The sequence below is a fragment of the Sorex fumeus genome, unplaced genomic scaffold (assembly GCF_029834395.1).
Source record: "Sorex fumeus unplaced genomic scaffold, SorFum_2.1 ptg000098l, whole genome shotgun sequence".
Lineage (NCBI taxonomy): Eukaryota > Metazoa > Chordata > Mammalia > Eulipotyphla > Soricidae > Sorex > Sorex fumeus.
The window spans coordinates 74822501-74839089 of NW_026606155.1; the positions used below are offsets into that span (position 1 = coordinate 74822501).

Here is a 16589-nt window from a genome sequence, read left to right on the forward strand (position 1 = left end):
TCCTTTTTCTATCAAGAGTTTCATTTAACTCCTAGTTTTACTCCACACTAACCTTGGAAGCTGTTCTTCGACTGCTGGGTCCTCAGAGAATCAGTAACTGATGAGACGTCTTGTCACACAAAGCCTGGACCCACTCCCTTATTCAAGCCTAATATTTCAGCTCTTGGAGGAGCCTCAGGTGAGGTAATACCTGTGGACTTCAACTGCTGTAATATCTACCAGCATATTAGACTCCTCTGAGAAGCTATTTAATGATTCAGTAATTATGTGAATTGTTTTAAATCAAAGGGTTATGTAGGATTCAAAAGATCAGGTCATTTAAGACTAGGAAAGGCAAGTATTTTATTTATTTATTTATTTTTTAATGCATCTGGAATTTTAAGGACCTTGATGATTATTTAGGGGTAGGGGACAGTCATTGTTCTTCTTTCAAAGAATCTTATTTAATTTTCAGATAAGATTATTATCTGTGAATCTGATCCTATAACACTGAGGGAGAGAAGGAGCAGAGAGGTATTTGTGATGTGAATCAAGGACTGTCTTATGGGGAACGGACCATCTCTATGAATCAGTGACTCTTTTACTATGGGCAATAGTGTGGTATTGTGAATGCTTTAAAAAAGCTTTTAAAAAGTCCTTCCCGCTGGAAAAAAAGGAGAGCCCAAATCAGGCTCTCCAGAGGTGCAACTTGCCTGTGAGTGCCATTGGTTCTGACACAAACTCCAGGGAGAGCTGTTTTCAACAGACCAGGCTGCTTCAAGCTTGTGTGGCCTTTCAGGGAATTCTGAACCAGATCATTTGGGGATCACTAAGGTACTCACATACAGAGACATTCTGTAGGAGTCCTCAAATTGATTGATTCGAAAAGATATGGAACAGAAGTCCACACTGGGGAGATCAGAGGGAAAAGACAAAGGTTAGACCAAGATCTGTTTCACTACCAGTTCTCGCTAGCCTGACTAATAAGGGTTGTCTGGCCCTGAGTTTTTTTTTTTTTTTTTCTGGCCCTGAGTTCTAAGAGAACACTACAGGCCAGTGAGGAGATGTGCGGAGGATCATACGGAACAGGGAGACGAGAACCTGTTGGGACTTGGTATCATGAAACTGTGTCATTACAGAATTGGAAACCATAATCCCTAAAATTTTTTTAAATAGCAAAATAATTATACATATTTTAAAAAAGGAAAAACATACATGAATAAACAAAGGGCTCTGCTCTTTGGAGCTCTGAGAAATTTTCCCTCTTATGAACAAAGCGAGGATCAAGGGTCTTCTCTTGAGGGTCTTAAAGAGGAGAATGCTGATTAAAATTTACTTCCGGGGCCAAAGTGATAGTACAGCAAGTAGGGCATTTTCCTTGCATGCAACCCACCTGGGTTCTATCCTCAGCATGCTATATGGTCCCCCCAAGCACCCAGGAGTAATTCCTGAGTGCAGAGGCAGGAGTAACGCCTGAGCATTGTTGGATGTATCCCTGCGCCCCCCCCCCCCCCCCATGTACTTTCTATATTAATCTAATCTGTGGTTAAACTTTTTTTCCTAGTGAAAATATTCAAAAATTTGAAAAAAAGACCTAACAAAATTTCTAAGGACCTGGCTACCTTTTGGTGATCTTTCATGTATTCATAGAAAACTAAAAGTAATAGGGGAAGTTGTGTTATTGTCCAGGGAGATTGCATTTGAGGGATAAAGCAGAACTGCTTACTCAGGTATGGAGAGAAAGCAGGACACAGAGCAAGGCGCTGCTAAAGACTCTTGAGTTGGTCTTTTAAGAGCAGCTTAGTGAGGGCTTTTGAGGTAAAGATAAGTTGTTTCATTTATTTATTAAAAATCATTTTTAATTATCCGGGCACTTTTCAAAGGTGTCATTGAAGCCCCTGGGATTAAGTTCAAGGTGACAGATGGTTGGTCACAGAACCAGATTCAAGACAGAGATTCAACTCTCATAACTCCCATGATTGTTCCATGATTGTTCTGCTTTTGCTGGGTTACTCTGAAAAAACAGGTATTGATTTTGGGATTTTGTTTGTTTGTTTATTCTGGGGTCACACCTGGCAATGTTCAAGACTTACTCATGGCTCTGTGCTCAGGACTCACTCCTTGGGGTGCTAGGGATTGAACCAATGTCATCTGTATCTCTCCAGAATGCTGATTTAAAATTTTTTCCTTTTCTTTCTTTCTTTTGTTGGCTTTTTCTTTAAGCCACATCCAGCAATGTTCAGGGGTTATTCCTGGTTCTGCACTCAGGGATCATGCCTGGTGGTACTTGGGGGACCATATGGGATGCTGGGGACCCAATTGGTATTGGCTACATGCAAGGCAAGCGTCCTACCTGCCGTACGATCTCTCTAGCCCTTGAATTTTTCTTTTCTCTTCTTTTTCTTCTCCTCCTTCCTTTAAAATAAGTACTTGGAATATTTTTGTTTTGCTTTTGTGCTATACCCACTGTGCTCAGAGATCACTTCTGGCAGGCTCAGGATCACAGGGTGCTGGAAATTTAACCTGGGTTAACAGCATGCAAGGCAGATACCCTACCTACTGTACTATTGCTCCAGCCTTGCTATCTATACTCTTTAGGGCCTCAGTGATTATTTGGGGTCAGAAGACCATAACTAATCTTATTTCTAACTCATCTCTTCGGACTTTAGAGAAACTGGAAAGGGATGGGAAGAGTAGACTCCAGACAGAGTGATGTGAAAGATCTGGAAGTCCTTGGAGGCCAGTAGGGGAAGGATGCATTCAGGTTCTTCCTCAAGGAGGATTCAAAAGAAAATTGAGACTTTCTCTGGGGACACACTTGAATGCCAACTGTGTTTTGATCATAGCCTTCTTCAGAAGTAGAAAATGAGAAGGACAGGTACCTACCCAGAGACCTTTTAGAAAGACCCCCTCAGTCCACTGCCCTGGGCTATCAGCTGGCGGCAGTGACTTCAGGAACACTGTGAAGTTGCCAAGAGGAAGAAGAAATGTCTTGGTTTGCCCTGGAGGGAGAACAGGACTTCCCAGGTTCATAGCCTGGGCTGTGATTGCTGGGCCGTAACTTCTGATTCAGGACTGGGATGTTCTGCCCAAGATTAAAAGCAGCTCGTTGGGGGGGGGGGGGGGGGGGGGGGGGGCGGGGCCGGAAATGTGCCAGAGGCTATGAAGCTAGGACAGAAATTTGGCAGCTAGAAAACAGCTCTGCAGTTACTGACACAGTAAGCACATTCTAAGTGCTCTTGATTGAGGAGCTGGAGAGCTGTTTCTTTGACCATAAACCATTCCCTAGGTCGTTTCCCATGACCGCCCCTGAATCTCGAATCAGAAATCTACCACCTTTCCACTAAGGATGTAGGTTCCCACCAGTCTACTCCCCCACAATGTGGAAAAATATGATTTGCTAGTCAAAAAGCTGTGACCCTAGGAGAATAACCGACAGGCTCATGATAATTCAGTGCAGTTTGTGCTGCAGAGGAGCAGATCGCCAGCATCTTCTTCATTCTTTTCTATGACTTCCCTTTCAGAGAAGGAGCCTGTGCATACTGATGTGGCCTTCCCAGAACCACACCCCTGGCCATGGCAGAAGAAGAGCAAGAACTGAAGCTTTTCTCCTTTCTTCTGTTTCACAAACATTTTGGACACCCCCTTGCCCCCACCCCATGCTTATGTACGGTTAGTGTGAGCACAGGAGTGAATTCTCTGGAACTCTGGAAGCCACAAATTCAGGGAGGGCATTTTGCAGAACCTCACGTTATGCTAAGAGTAAGTCACATATAGGAGGTACCTCCTGGAGTTGTGATGGTAAGAATAAAGGGTTTGTGGGGGAGTTGATACAACCCTAGGCCCATGGCACTTGTACCCAGTGCTGAAGAGTCTGCAGAAGCCAGCAAATATAACCTCAAGGGCAAGGCCCACTTCCAAGGTTAGGGAGAAACTCCTTGGGACTGGAGAGATGGGAGGGTGGCAGGGTTCCTCCTGGCACAAGGCCAAGCTGGGTTAACTCCTGGGTACCCTGTACAGGTCTCCAAGTACTGCCAAGAGTAATCCCTGAGCACCTCCAAGAGTAAGCCAAAAAAAAAAAAAAAAGAAGAAGAAAGAAAGAAAGAACGAAGACAGTGCCCGGCTCCACAGGGAATTTCTATGTTTCATGGCTGTCTTTCAGAAAGGAATCTCAGGAGAAGGCAAATTGGCAAATTGCACCAAACACTCCCAGATTACTTTCCAATATTAGCCCAATTTCTATGCCCACTGATACTTTTATTAGTTCTTGATACTAGACTTTTCTAATTTTTTACAATCTGGTAGCAGGTAAACTGACATCTTCATTATTCTAATCTTTATTTCATTCTGAGCATGTTCATCACCCGTTCGATTTTCTCTTGCAAATGGACTTTTGACAATCTTGACAATTTTTCCATTCTGTCTTCTTAGTGATGACTTGGGAGAATTCCTTTTATTGACATGTTAGTAAATCCTTATTTGTTTTTAGGCAATATTGGAGCTTTCTCCCAGACTTCCAGCACCACTCAACACTTGAACCCAATTTCAACGCTTCCAGGAGAGGAATACTCTGAAATGTAAGGGCAGGCCTAGTTGTTAGTTTGTATCCATGAAGTTTAGTTCCAGAATACGAGCATTGCTGCTCAGGCCCAAGCAAAGGAGAGACACAGTGATGGGTCAAGAGAAAGCTTTACTGGGAGAAAGCTTTACTGGCATTAAGCTGACAGGTTGGAGCACGCAGCAGTCTCGTGTCTCATCTTCCTTGTGTGGTCTTGAGAAGCAATTTGTCAGGAGCAATGTTTTAGGTTGCAGACTAGTGGGAGCCAGAGCAAGCAATAAATTCCCTGGAGGCCTGGCATCTGGAGGCACACTCTGTCTTATCTGCAAACCTAAAACTGTTTCTCAATAAGGATTCGGGCTCTCATTATTTTAGGCTTTGGGGGTGTGGTGGGGTAGGAGACAAGATAAAGGCAAGTATCCTTGTTTGGGAGAGTTTGTTGTTTTTCAATCCACAATTCAGCTTCGAATTTCTTTTGCTCCAGACTCCAGTTGAAAATCAATTTTGTGAGGCTGGAGTAATAGTACATCTGGTTAGGCACTTGCCTGCACAAGGCCAATCTAGGTTTGAGTCCCAGCGTTCTCTATGAGCCCTCCAGCATTGCCAGGAGTGATTCCACTAATCTGGCTCATGTGTAGATTTCCCAACTTTATCACTGGTCAGTGGTTCTCACATATTTGAATCACTGGGGAAGCTTTTAATAATTCCAAAACCCAGATCATACCCAGTAGCAATTACAACAAGATGTCTCAAGGTGGCATTAAAAATGTGCAATTGAGGGGCCAGAGAATCTTAGACAGGTCAACAGGCTGAGAGGGTGCTTTGCATGCTGGAGACCCAGGTTTGATCCCTAACTAGGTGTGGCCAAACACCAAAAATAAATAAAATAAAATTTCCAGGTGATTCTAGTGTTCCACTGTTTGGGCACTGTCCTGGATCTCTGCTAGGTCCCAGAGATTTTCTTTAGACTCCGTGTTTCTCAGCATTTTCCCAACGATGACTCCCTTTCAAATCTGTTTCCACCTTGTGTGCCCCCAACATCTGTTTACTGGTTGACATGCTAGTCTCATGCCATGACTCCCCATTTACTCCATTCTCGCTTGTGGCCCCTGGAACATCCTGAGGTCCCCAGAGGACACATGGCCCCTGGTTGACAAGTCCTGACCTAGACTAATATTAATGTCAGGGAACCGCTTCTGCCTGGTCCTGGCCAGCAGGTGGGAATGAAACGTGTTGAGATCAGAATTCAGATGCTAAACATTAAAAGGGCAAGATTCTTGTTAGTTTCGTCATCCTTTGTCTCCACTTTAACCTTGCTGCAATCATGTCTTTAATAATACCACAGAGATACTAGCTACCTCACAGATTTGTGGTGCAGTAAAGGCTGACCAAAAACTTGGCAACTCATTTCTGGCACATGCGTAGACTCTAATGCTTGAACATTTAAGTTCTTGTATAATGAAGATGCATTCAGGAGGGGCCTGGCCTCACCTAACTCTCCCTCTGTTCTTCTCCAATGACACACAGCCACACTCCCACCACGCTCCGCCCTTCCTGCTCTTTCCCACACTGGCTCTCCCCACACTCAACTGGCGGGCGACCAGGCACAGGAGCAGCACAGGCACAAAGGACTTTCTCAGACCCATGATCACAAAAATATGCTACCTGTGAACGCTACAGAAAGAACAAAAGGTGAGAACAACTAGGGACAAATTCAAAGGACCTACCTTAGAGAGACTGGGAAGGGATGAGGACAATTAAGTTAGTATGGAACTCGGTGTCGTTATTAGGGCTGAGAGTGTTATGGGAAAGGGAAATACTATCAGCATTGAGAATAAAACAAGCAGATCAGGGACTGGAGCAATAGCACAGCGGGTAGGGCGTTTGCCTTGCACACAGCCAACCTGGGTTTGATTCCCGGCATCCCATATGGTCCCCTGAGCACTGCCAGGAGTAATTCCTGAGTGCATGAGCCAGGAGTAACCCCTAGGCATCACTGGGTATGATCCAAAAAGCCGAACAAAAAAATAAGATTTAGGTATGTTTGAGGACTTTCTTTTGGAGTTTGTATGTTCTTTTGGAGTTTGGGGTTCTGTTGTCTTATTTTGTTTTTTTTTTTTTGGCCATACATGGTGGTGCTGGGATTCGAGGCAGTCAGGGTTCCAGCCCTCTGAGCTGTCTCCCCAGCTCCTAAACGGAAAGGAAGAAATGACTTTCTGTGTGTTGAGCTGTGTTAAGTGCTCTAACAAATGCAGAAGAAAGAAGAGTTCTGACACCTGCTATCAGGGAGTTTGTGGAAGCCACACAAACAAAACCAAAGGAGAATGGTTAGGAAAGAATTCGGTGTCAAACTCGGAGAGTTTGAAATAGTCAGAAAAACTTATTTGGATGGGCTGGAGCAATAGCATACCGGGTAGGGTGTTTGCATTGCATGCAGCCCACCCAGGTTCGATTCCCAGCATCCCATATGGTCCCCCGAGCACTGCCAGGAGTAATTCCTGAGTGCAAAGCCAGGAACCCCTGTACATTGCTGGGTGTAACCCAAAAAGAAAAAAAAAGGATTTGTGTGTGCTGGGTGTGACCCAAAAAGCAAAAAGAAGGATTTGTGTGGGATTTTAATTAGTAAGAGAGAAAGAAATCAACTATACCGAGGATGAAGGGGAAAAGTCAGAAGATAGAGCTGAAGGAATGTGATTACCCTTTGCTACTTTCTGTCTTTCCTTGCTTATACAGAAATTAGTGCAAAAGATGCGAAGTCACTTATACCCCTGATGGTATTAATGGTGATCATTTTTCTGGTATTTCTGTACTGGGAAAATGAGCTGAATGAAGATGTAGGGATAATGACCTTAGAGCACTTATATGTGGACCACCCGAAGAGCGATATTCCTGTAAGGTACTGCAATGCCATGATTTTACGAAGAATCATCAGGGAACCTGACCACAGCTGTAAAATGGAGCATGTCTTCATACATGAGAGACCACAATCTATCAACAGGGTTTGCCGTTCTCCCAAGAAGTGGCCTTGTCGAAATGATTCTTCAACGTCATGTTTCCAGAGTGAGCAAAGGTTCAAAATGACAGTGTGTCAGCTCTTTGGAGGGACCAGATACCCTGCCTGCAGATACCACGGTTTGCTCACAGAAGCCTATATCACTGTCAGTTGCAATGCCTTGGGGCCAGCTGAATTTTATGAATATGTCAAATAACTCCAGACCATTTCCCGAGTCTGACATCATGTCTTCTCTAGTCTCACAGTGGACTGGAATTGGTTTTTCCCGAGGCACGCCAGAACTGTGGACATGTGATAAGACCTTGAGCAACACTGCTAATTCATTTGTCATTCCTGTATTTGCTTAGCTGGAATCTATTTACTCTGCTTCAATTGAAAACTAAATCTCCTATTGAATGAGACCATAAACGGTGCATGTGTTTTGATTCTTTGTCTCTTTTCTTTAATCGTTTAATAAGAATAAGAATGAATTATAGGTAGAACTGAACTTGGAGCAAGGAAAAATTTAGACACACACACACACAAACCCCAATAATCTAGATAAATAAAACCTTTCAAAAATTAATATCAAAGCCTGAGAGATATCACAACAGGAAAGAAACTTGCCTTGCACATGACCAACTTGGGTTTGATTCCTAGGATTCCATATGGTTCCCTAATCACTGCCAGGAGTGATCCCTGAGCACAGAGGCAGGATTAACCTTTCAGCATTGCTGTATGTGGCCTCAAGAGAAGTTAAATAAATAAAGTCAAAATCAATGCCAAAGTTTATGACATATGAATTATCTAAATTTTATTTATTTTGATTTTCTGGGTCACACCCAGAAGTCCTCAGAGCTGTTTACTCATGAATCAGTGCTCAGGTATCACTCCTGGTGGAGGTCAGGGGACTCTATGTGGTGTCAGGGAATCAAACAGGGTGCAAGACAAACATCTTAATTCCTATACTAAGTTTTTGACCCCTATAATGTCTAAATTTTAAATCAAGACCCAATTTAGGTGTGGGGATGTGGCTCAGTGATTTAGCCCATACCTTGCATGTATGAAGTCCTGAACTGCAAAAAAAATAAACTAAAAACAATAAAATTAATCTCACAGGGCTGGAGTCAGGAGACATTTATGAGCTGTGCCAGCATAGAGTCAGATTCTATTAAAGTTTTGCTATGTAATCATCAGAGATGACTATTATTATTAAATTTACTTTGGAAAAGTTGCACTGGAGTGTTATTTTTACTTTACTACTTATTTTGGTTATTGGACTTTTAGTTTTAGCCTTAAATTTTGAACTTGAGGAAAGTATCTAATTATTCTCACCTTCATCTCAGACTTGGTCCTAGGTCTTGAGGTCATTAGGGTCATATCTTAGGGTCGTCTCTGAAAGTGTTTATTTAAGTCAACCTGATCTGTGTCTTTGTCTTGTACAGCTGCCTCCATGCCTTGGAAGAAAGGGAAATGGAGATCAGAAGGAGACTGAAATCATTTTCCTTAAAAACAAAAGAGGAAAGAGGGGCTGGAGAGATAGGGTGCTTGCCTTGCATGTGGCTGACTTGGATTTGGTCCCCAGCATCCCATATGAGCCCCACCAGGTGGAATTACTGGGTGCAGAGGCAGGTGTAACCCTTGAGTTTCAATAGCTCAAGCATGGTCCAAAAGCAAAACAAACAAACAACCCAAAACAAACCAAAAAAAATTGTGGAAAGACAAGGCTAGTACATTGGGCAGGGTGTTTTCCTTACACACAACTGACCTGGCTTTGATCCTCAGCACCAAATATAGTCCCTCAAGCACTGCCAGAAGTGATCTGTGAGCACAGAGCCAGGAGTAAACCCTGAGCATTGCTGTGTGTGGTTCAAAAATAAAAAACAGAAAAAAACCTGTGAAAAGAAATGGGTAAGGATTTCTCAGAGCTCAGCATGTTACCTCTTTTTCAGCTCACAGAGGATTTAGACCTACACTAATTCCTTTTCTCTTTTGGTTCTTACAACTCAACTGCCTCTTCAGTTTTGTCAAACTCGGCTGTAGGAAGAGTGCCATCAGAGTTAGGCTGGGAAAGCAGAGAGGTAAGGGAAAGAAAGAGTGGCTCCTGATTCTAGAGACATTTGATTAGATCCTACTCCTTCCTGAGCATTAGTTTCTTCCTTTGTCCAACAAGAAGCTTGGAAAAGATCATCCTTAAGGTTCTCCCTAGATTCATTACTTCACAATTCTAATTCTTAAGTAGTGTAGACCCTGGCCTTGTTTGTGGAAAGATGAGTACTGGGAAATAGTGAAGAATAGAAGTAGTTAGCAAGTAAGGTCCAGATTATGGGGCCAAAAATTCTAATTAGTCTGTCAACCAAGGCAGTGACATTGGGAGAGCTAATCTGACAACAGAGCTATAGCAGATTCAGGTAATTGCACAAGCTTTAAAGGCCCTTTTCCTTCTATCTCTTCAGTTGAGCAACTTCAGTAATGAGTAATGCATTATTCATTTGAGCTTAACTCCCGGTAAGGTCAAATAGGTGTATCTGTGCTATCTATCTGTGTATCTAACTCTGCCTTTGGTAACCATCAAGTTCTAATTGCTTAGGTTTAAGGAGGAAGGAGGATGGCAGTGAGAATAAAGGACACTGTGTGCCCTTGTAAGTAAGTAAGGCTTATGAATGAGGTGTAGCTCTTTTGCAATTGGGTCTATTTCTCCTTTCTTTATGGGGATCACACTGTCACCGCTGTCTCCATAGACTTCTGGATGCTGTCAAAATAGCAGAGCCTGAAGCATCTGAAACAATCTGAGCAGGAGCAGATGGTTCCTAACATGTAACTTGCCAGACCCTGCCAGCAGCATCCTAACCTGGGCAAAAATTTTAGCTATAATGGACCTTACAGTGGCCTGTTTCTATGTTTTGAATTCCCATTCCTCTCCTTACTTCTCTCCTTATACTTTATCATTCCTTATCATTCTTATTCCCCCTCCCCCACAAGACAATGTTTGGCCTTCACTTCTTCTCCAAACTACCCTCTTTCTAATTAAAATCAAAATCTTGCTGAGAAATGAATTCCTTTTAGAGTAGACTGCCCAGTGGAATCTATCCTCAGGGCATTTCCATTTAATAAAGATTAAGACCCAATTTAAATAAGTTGTGATGCTTTGAACATTTGTAGTCGTGATGTGTATTTTTGTTTGTTTTGGAAGCCACACCTGAGATCCTCTGAGACCATGCCAGCTCCTGGCGGTAGGTCTGGTAGCTCCTGGCATTACTCGAGGAGCAGTGCTGGGGATGGAATTCAGGGTCCTGCATGTATAGCACCGACCCCAGCACCCTGAGCTACCTCCCTGATCTCTCAGACACAACCCAAATTAAATCCAGATAGCTATGAATCCTACCCACTTGAAAACATATTTCAGAATTGTGAATCTCTGAGCTGGAGCAATAGTAGAGCGGGGAGAGATTTGCCTTGCACCTGGCTGAGATTCAAACCCTGACACCCCATTTGGTCCCCCGACCATCACCAGGAATAATCCCTGAGCAAAGAGCCAGGAGTAACCACAGAGCCAGGAACATCACCGGGTGTGGCACTCCAAGTTAAAGAAAATAATCTGGGAATATCTGCATTGCAATTCTTGCTTATTTTTCTCTGCATTGTCTTTCTTTTTTCCCCATTATCACTACTTTATTGAAGTAGATAGTAGGAGATCTAAACGTTAGCTTATTTTTTTTTCAAATGTAGGAGTACTGCTATTTGTTTGGCCACTGATTAAGCAGACTGAAGCACACATGAACTCCACATAAATGCTAGCCTTTTAAGCTGTGGGTGGCATCTGCCAATGGAGTTATGAATGTAAGGAAGGTGAAAAAGTTGGCATCAGTAAAAAGTTTCCAAATGTGCGACAACCAAAAGTAAATTTAAAATCAAATAATGAATCTAAGGTGTCTCCGGTAGTGCTCACCTGTGGCGCATTTCTTGGGCAAAAACAGTTGCAACTGGGGAAAAAACTAAGATCCTCTGATCGAAATGATCTAATACTTGCCTACTCCAAGCAGAAAACATGCATCAAACTTACTGCCACGCTGGGGATAAAACTCAGGGCCCCACCCAGGCAGCACAAGTGCTCTTCCACTGAGAGCTGCATCCTTGGCCCTGAACAAGCACCAGGACTATGCTCAAGGCACAAACATGACACATCCACTTAATTCTTAGTAATCTACCAATAATTGGGGGCCGGAGTGATAGTACAGAGGGGTAGGCATTTGTCTTGCATGAGACTAACCTAGGTTTGATCCCCGGTATCCCCTGTCATTCCCCACGTCAGGGGACTCCTGAGTGCAGATCCAGGAAGGGGTAACCCCTGAGCATCACCAGGTATGACCCAGAAAGAAAAAAAAATCAATCAAGTTACTAAGGCATTTATTTCTGTTATTGTTTTAACCTCTCTAGTTTTAAAATACATGTAAAAACATACAAACTCATATGCCAATAGCAAATAAACAGATAAGAAGTACTATATACATGGCACATACATAAGAAGTTCAGGAGCCAGGGTGATAGTACAGTGAGTAGGGTGCTTGCGCTGCATGCAGCTGGCCCAAGTTCAATTCCTGGAACCCCATAAGGCCTCCATAACCCTGACAGTTGTTATCCCTAAGTACAGAGAAAGCCATGAATCAGACCTGAGCATCACTGAGTGTGGCACCAAAACAAACAACAGTAGGGGCCTGGAGTGATAGTACAGCGGGTAGGGTGTTTGCCTGCCATGAGGTCGACCCGGGTTCAATTCCCAGCATCCCATAAAGTCCCCCCGAGCACCGCCAGGAGTAATTCCTGAGTGCAAAGCCAGGAGTAACCCCTGTGCATCACCGGGTGTGACCCAAAAAGAAAACAAAAACAAAAACAAAACAAAGAAACAAACAACAGTAACAACAACCCCCCAAAAGTTCAGAGAAGTTTGAGGACTGGAGCAATAGTACAGTGGGCAAGGTATTTGCTTTGCACACAGCCAACCCAGGTTTGATCCCCAACTGCCCACATGGTGCCCTGAGCCCCGTCAAGAATGATCCCTGAGTGCAAAGCCAGGAGTAAGCCCTGGATACCACTGGGTGTGGCCCCAAACAAACAAACACAAGAAGTTCAGCAAAGTGAGAAACCAATTTAGCAGAATTAGGTCATGAGAGAATGTACAAAAGAAGAAAATGATCAGTATTGGATTTTGAAGGATTCCAAGAGTTGGAAAAGAAAGGGACAAAAATGGAGAAGAGGCTAGAGACACTGAAGAAAGGGACAAAAATGGAGAAGGGGCTAGAGAGAGAGAGTACACGGATCAAGGCTGCTGGTCCCAGTTCAATCCCCAGCACTGCATATGATCCTAGTGCACTATCAGAAGTCACTCCTGAGCACAGAACTAGGAATAACCCTGAGCACTACCAGGGATATCTCAAACCCCACAACATAGGAATAAGAAGGAGGAGGAGGAGGAGGATGAGGAGGAGGAGGAGGAGGAGGAGGAGGAGGAGGAGGAGGAGAGGAGAGGAGAGGAGGAGGAGGAGGAGGAGAGGAGAGGAGGAGGAGGAGGAGGAGGAGAGGAGGAGGAGGAGGAGGAGAGGAGAGGAGGAGGAGGAGGAGGAGGAGAGGAGGAGGAGGAGGAGGAGGAGGAGGAGAGGAGAGGAGAGGAGGAGGAGGAGGAGGAGGAGGAGGAGAGGAGAGGAGGAGGAGGAGGAGGAGGAGGAGGAGGAGAGTAGGTTCCAAGGAAGTCAGGTGGTTACAAAATGACGAGAAACAACAAGAATTGGAGGGGAAAGGAGAGGCGATGAGAAGATAAGGTTAAGTAATAATACAGGAGCTATATGCAGATGGGAAGGAAGTTCTCAGAGATTGAAGAGAAACAAGATCTCTTTTCTTTTGGGCATTTTGGTTTGCAATACAGGTACATGTATATCTTTACCTACTTTCAAGAGAGAGAGAGAGAGAGAGAGAGAGAGAGAGAGAGAGAGAGAGAGAGAGAGATTACCTGCCATTAAGGCAGGCAGGGGTGGGAAACATGAGAGGGAAACTGGGGACATTGGTGGTGGGAAATGTACACTGATGAAGAAATGGGTGTTGGCACATTGTGTATGGCTGAAACCCAATCATCAACAACATAGCAACTTAAAATTGAAGAAAATTTAAAGAAAAAAAGGAAAGAATTGTCACCATAAGAGCCATTCTTTTTTGACGATCTCATGAATTTTCCAGTATTCACCTCAAGTGCAGAGTTTTCCACAAGAGTCAGCCATGTTTTGTTGTTAATAAATATTGTTGGAAAATGAGAATCAATATAGTTTAGTGTTTTATTCTGTATGAATGTGACAAAATAGGAAGAAGGAGAAATCATGTTTTAGGCTCTAGGAGTTTTCAGCCTCAGTAAAGGAGAGAAAAGAAAAGAGGGGCTGGAGTAAGAGAGAGAGAGAGAGAGAGAGAGAGACGAGAGACAGAGAGAGAGACAGAGAGAGAGACAGAGACAGAAACAGAGAGAGACAGAGACAGAGACAGAGAGAGAAGGCTGACATGTATCATCTAACATAAAAATAATTTTTAAATATAGAGCTACAAACAAAATAAAGTACAATATAACCAGTGTCACAGTGCTTCAAAGAACCCAAAATGAAAATCACTCTGGGGACTGAAAACATAGTCCAAAGGGAGTTGAATGCAACAGCCCTTGGGGTGCCCTGGATCCATCCCACCACCAGATGAGCTTCCGGCATGGGGAGAAGGATCACCCCAGCACCAAGGCAAGAGCAGCCCTGAGCACCGCTGGGTGTGCCCTTCTAAGAAAAGAAAAGAAAGAAATGACTCTGATTAAAGTATGAGAGAAGTTTCACGGAAGAGAAAGCAAAGGTGGTGCAAGGAGCATGGGCTCCTTGGCAGCAGGACCCTCTGTTCCCTTCTCTGAGCGTTGTTGGTTCCACGCTGTCACCTCCTCTCATCTCAGACAATTCTGCCTACGCTGTCTCCGCCCCTCCTTGCCTCCATTAGACAGCAGAAACTTCCAGGGGGGAAAATATAGTTTCACTTCTTGCCTTGCAACAAGTTGAAATCTTTCTACACAAGATCAGCTTGCCAAAGGAAGTGGTAAAGACAGAATTCTCAAATCTAACTACTGGTGAAAAAAGAAAATGAGAGGAAGAGAAATGTGTTGTGTTTTGTTTTGTTTTTAACTAGAGTAATTGTGTTGTGTTTTATTTTTAAGTAGTTTGGTACTCCCTCTCTTCCCCTCCCACCAGGTCGCAGGTGAGGTGATAGGTAACGTATGTAGCACAATAGTGAGAGAGGGATGTGTTGGGTGAGATTATTGTGACCCACTATGAAGATTACAGACCCTGCCAATGAATGATAGATAAGAAAAAAGGATGAGAAAAAAGCTTCTAGTTTCTGGGCACTTAATGGACTTTCTCCTCATAGTGTTTTTTTCCTTTTCACATGGGGAAACAGGTTGGTTAAATGAAACAGAGTAAATTGTTAGCAGGTATGCAGGGAATTGAAGCTGGGTCTTCCAGTTCTATGGCTGATGGTCTTGTCACTAGATGATATTTCCATTAACAGATGTAAGCAAGCGCCTTAACTTTTGTGTGGGCACCAATCCTGTCATAGGTATACAATAGCTACCTCCTTAATAACTTTCTGTTTTTCCTTTTCCTTTTGGGGTCACACCCAGAGATGCTCAGGGGTTACTTCTGGCTCTGCACTCAGGAATTACTCTTGGCAGTGCTTAGGGGACCATATGGGATGCCTGGGATTGAACTCAGGTCGGTCGCTTGCAAGGCAAATGCCTTACCAGCTGTACTATCGCTCCGGTCCCCTTAATAACTTTTTTATTGTCACCTTTTACTTTTACCCTTTGTTACAGAATGTCTTGCCATTGACCTGAGATGGAGATCTCTCTTCTGCTACTCAGCCTAGGACTGATTCTGACAAGATATTCAGAGAGCAAAATGAAGATAATTATAGAAGAATTTTCAAAGGAAGAGATGCAATACGATGTGACAAAACATGACCAAAAAAAGCAGACTCTTGAGGTATTATAATATAATGTTTTATAATAATACCAGAGTCTGTATGCCCAAGAATATTTTGTCTTCTTCATTACTGATGTTCAGAAGATCACATTATAACTTTTCCCAGGGAAACAGTTCAGGCAATGACAAAGAAAATCGCAATGACATGATATTCTGGACTCAAGATTTGGAAGTTAATGGGTCCTATGAGGTGAGGAAGAACTATGTTCATGGCTCCTTATCAGTGAAATGTGATAACCCCAAGACTCCCAGCTGTAAGTGTGGACAGAATCCTGGGATAAGCTATGCTGATAGCCTGGAGTTGAGGACCAATATATGCCAGTTCATCATGAACAAACAATTTACCTGGTCCCAGCACTACAGGATCACGTCAGTGAAGAAAATATTGGCAGTGCTACCGGGTCATTCTCTGATGAGTTAGTTAGTTAGTGGTTCCAAGCTGTAAATCCTACAGGAAGTTGAAATTAGCCTCTCTAAAGAAAGACACTTAGGTGATTACATTGTCAGTACATACATAACAATTTGATCTGGCAGAATCATTATAGTTTCAAAGTCTGTGACTGTAAGTATGACAGAAGTCTAAGCCAGGTGCTGTGAAGAATCACACTTCCATTTGTTGTTTTCTGATGTTGTGATAAAGTTTATTTTTACAAACAGTTGTTTGAAATCTTTCTGTAGCTCTTAATCTCCACATGGGTCACAAGAATCTCACACAACCCATAACATGTGTGTCATTATCTTCATCAATGTGTGCCTATGTGCTCTTATTTCTCACCTCTTTCCTTCAAAAGACCACTCTCTTTTAATGTGCTAATTTTAAGTAAATGCATGTAAGTAAATGTTATACTGAAAACTAACCCAAGGAACTTAAGAGCTGAATTTATTATTAAAAGCAGGAAGCTGGTCTGGGAAGACAAGGTAGCCTTCTTTTGTGTCCCTGCCCCAACCTAACCCCACAAATCCTCAGACATGGACAGGTCGAACCTTAACTCAGAAATACCAATGTTTG

The 16589-nt window shown here is 43.2% G+C and overlaps 2 protein-coding genes across 2 annotated transcripts; both read left to right on the forward strand.

Annotated features, from left to right (window-relative positions):
• The first annotated feature begins 6195 nt into the window (after positions 1 to 6195).
• Positions 6196 to 7746, forward strand: RNASE12 (ribonuclease A family member 12 (inactive)). Its single transcript, XM_056134347.1, has 2 exons — positions 6196 to 6229; positions 7271 to 7746. The coding sequence occupies exons 1-2, from the start codon at positions 6196 to 6198 to the stop codon at positions 7744 to 7746; spliced, it is 510 nt and encodes a 169-aa protein (XP_055990322.1).
• Positions 7747 to 15433: 7687 nt separating this feature from the next.
• RNASE11 (ribonuclease A family member 11 (inactive)) lies at positions 15434 to 16025 on the forward strand. The gene is given in 2 exon segments (XM_056133936.1): positions 15434 to 15585; positions 15587 to 16025. Coding segments are annotated over 2 exon segments (591 nt in total).
• The last annotated feature ends 564 nt before the right edge of the window (positions 16026 to 16589 follow it).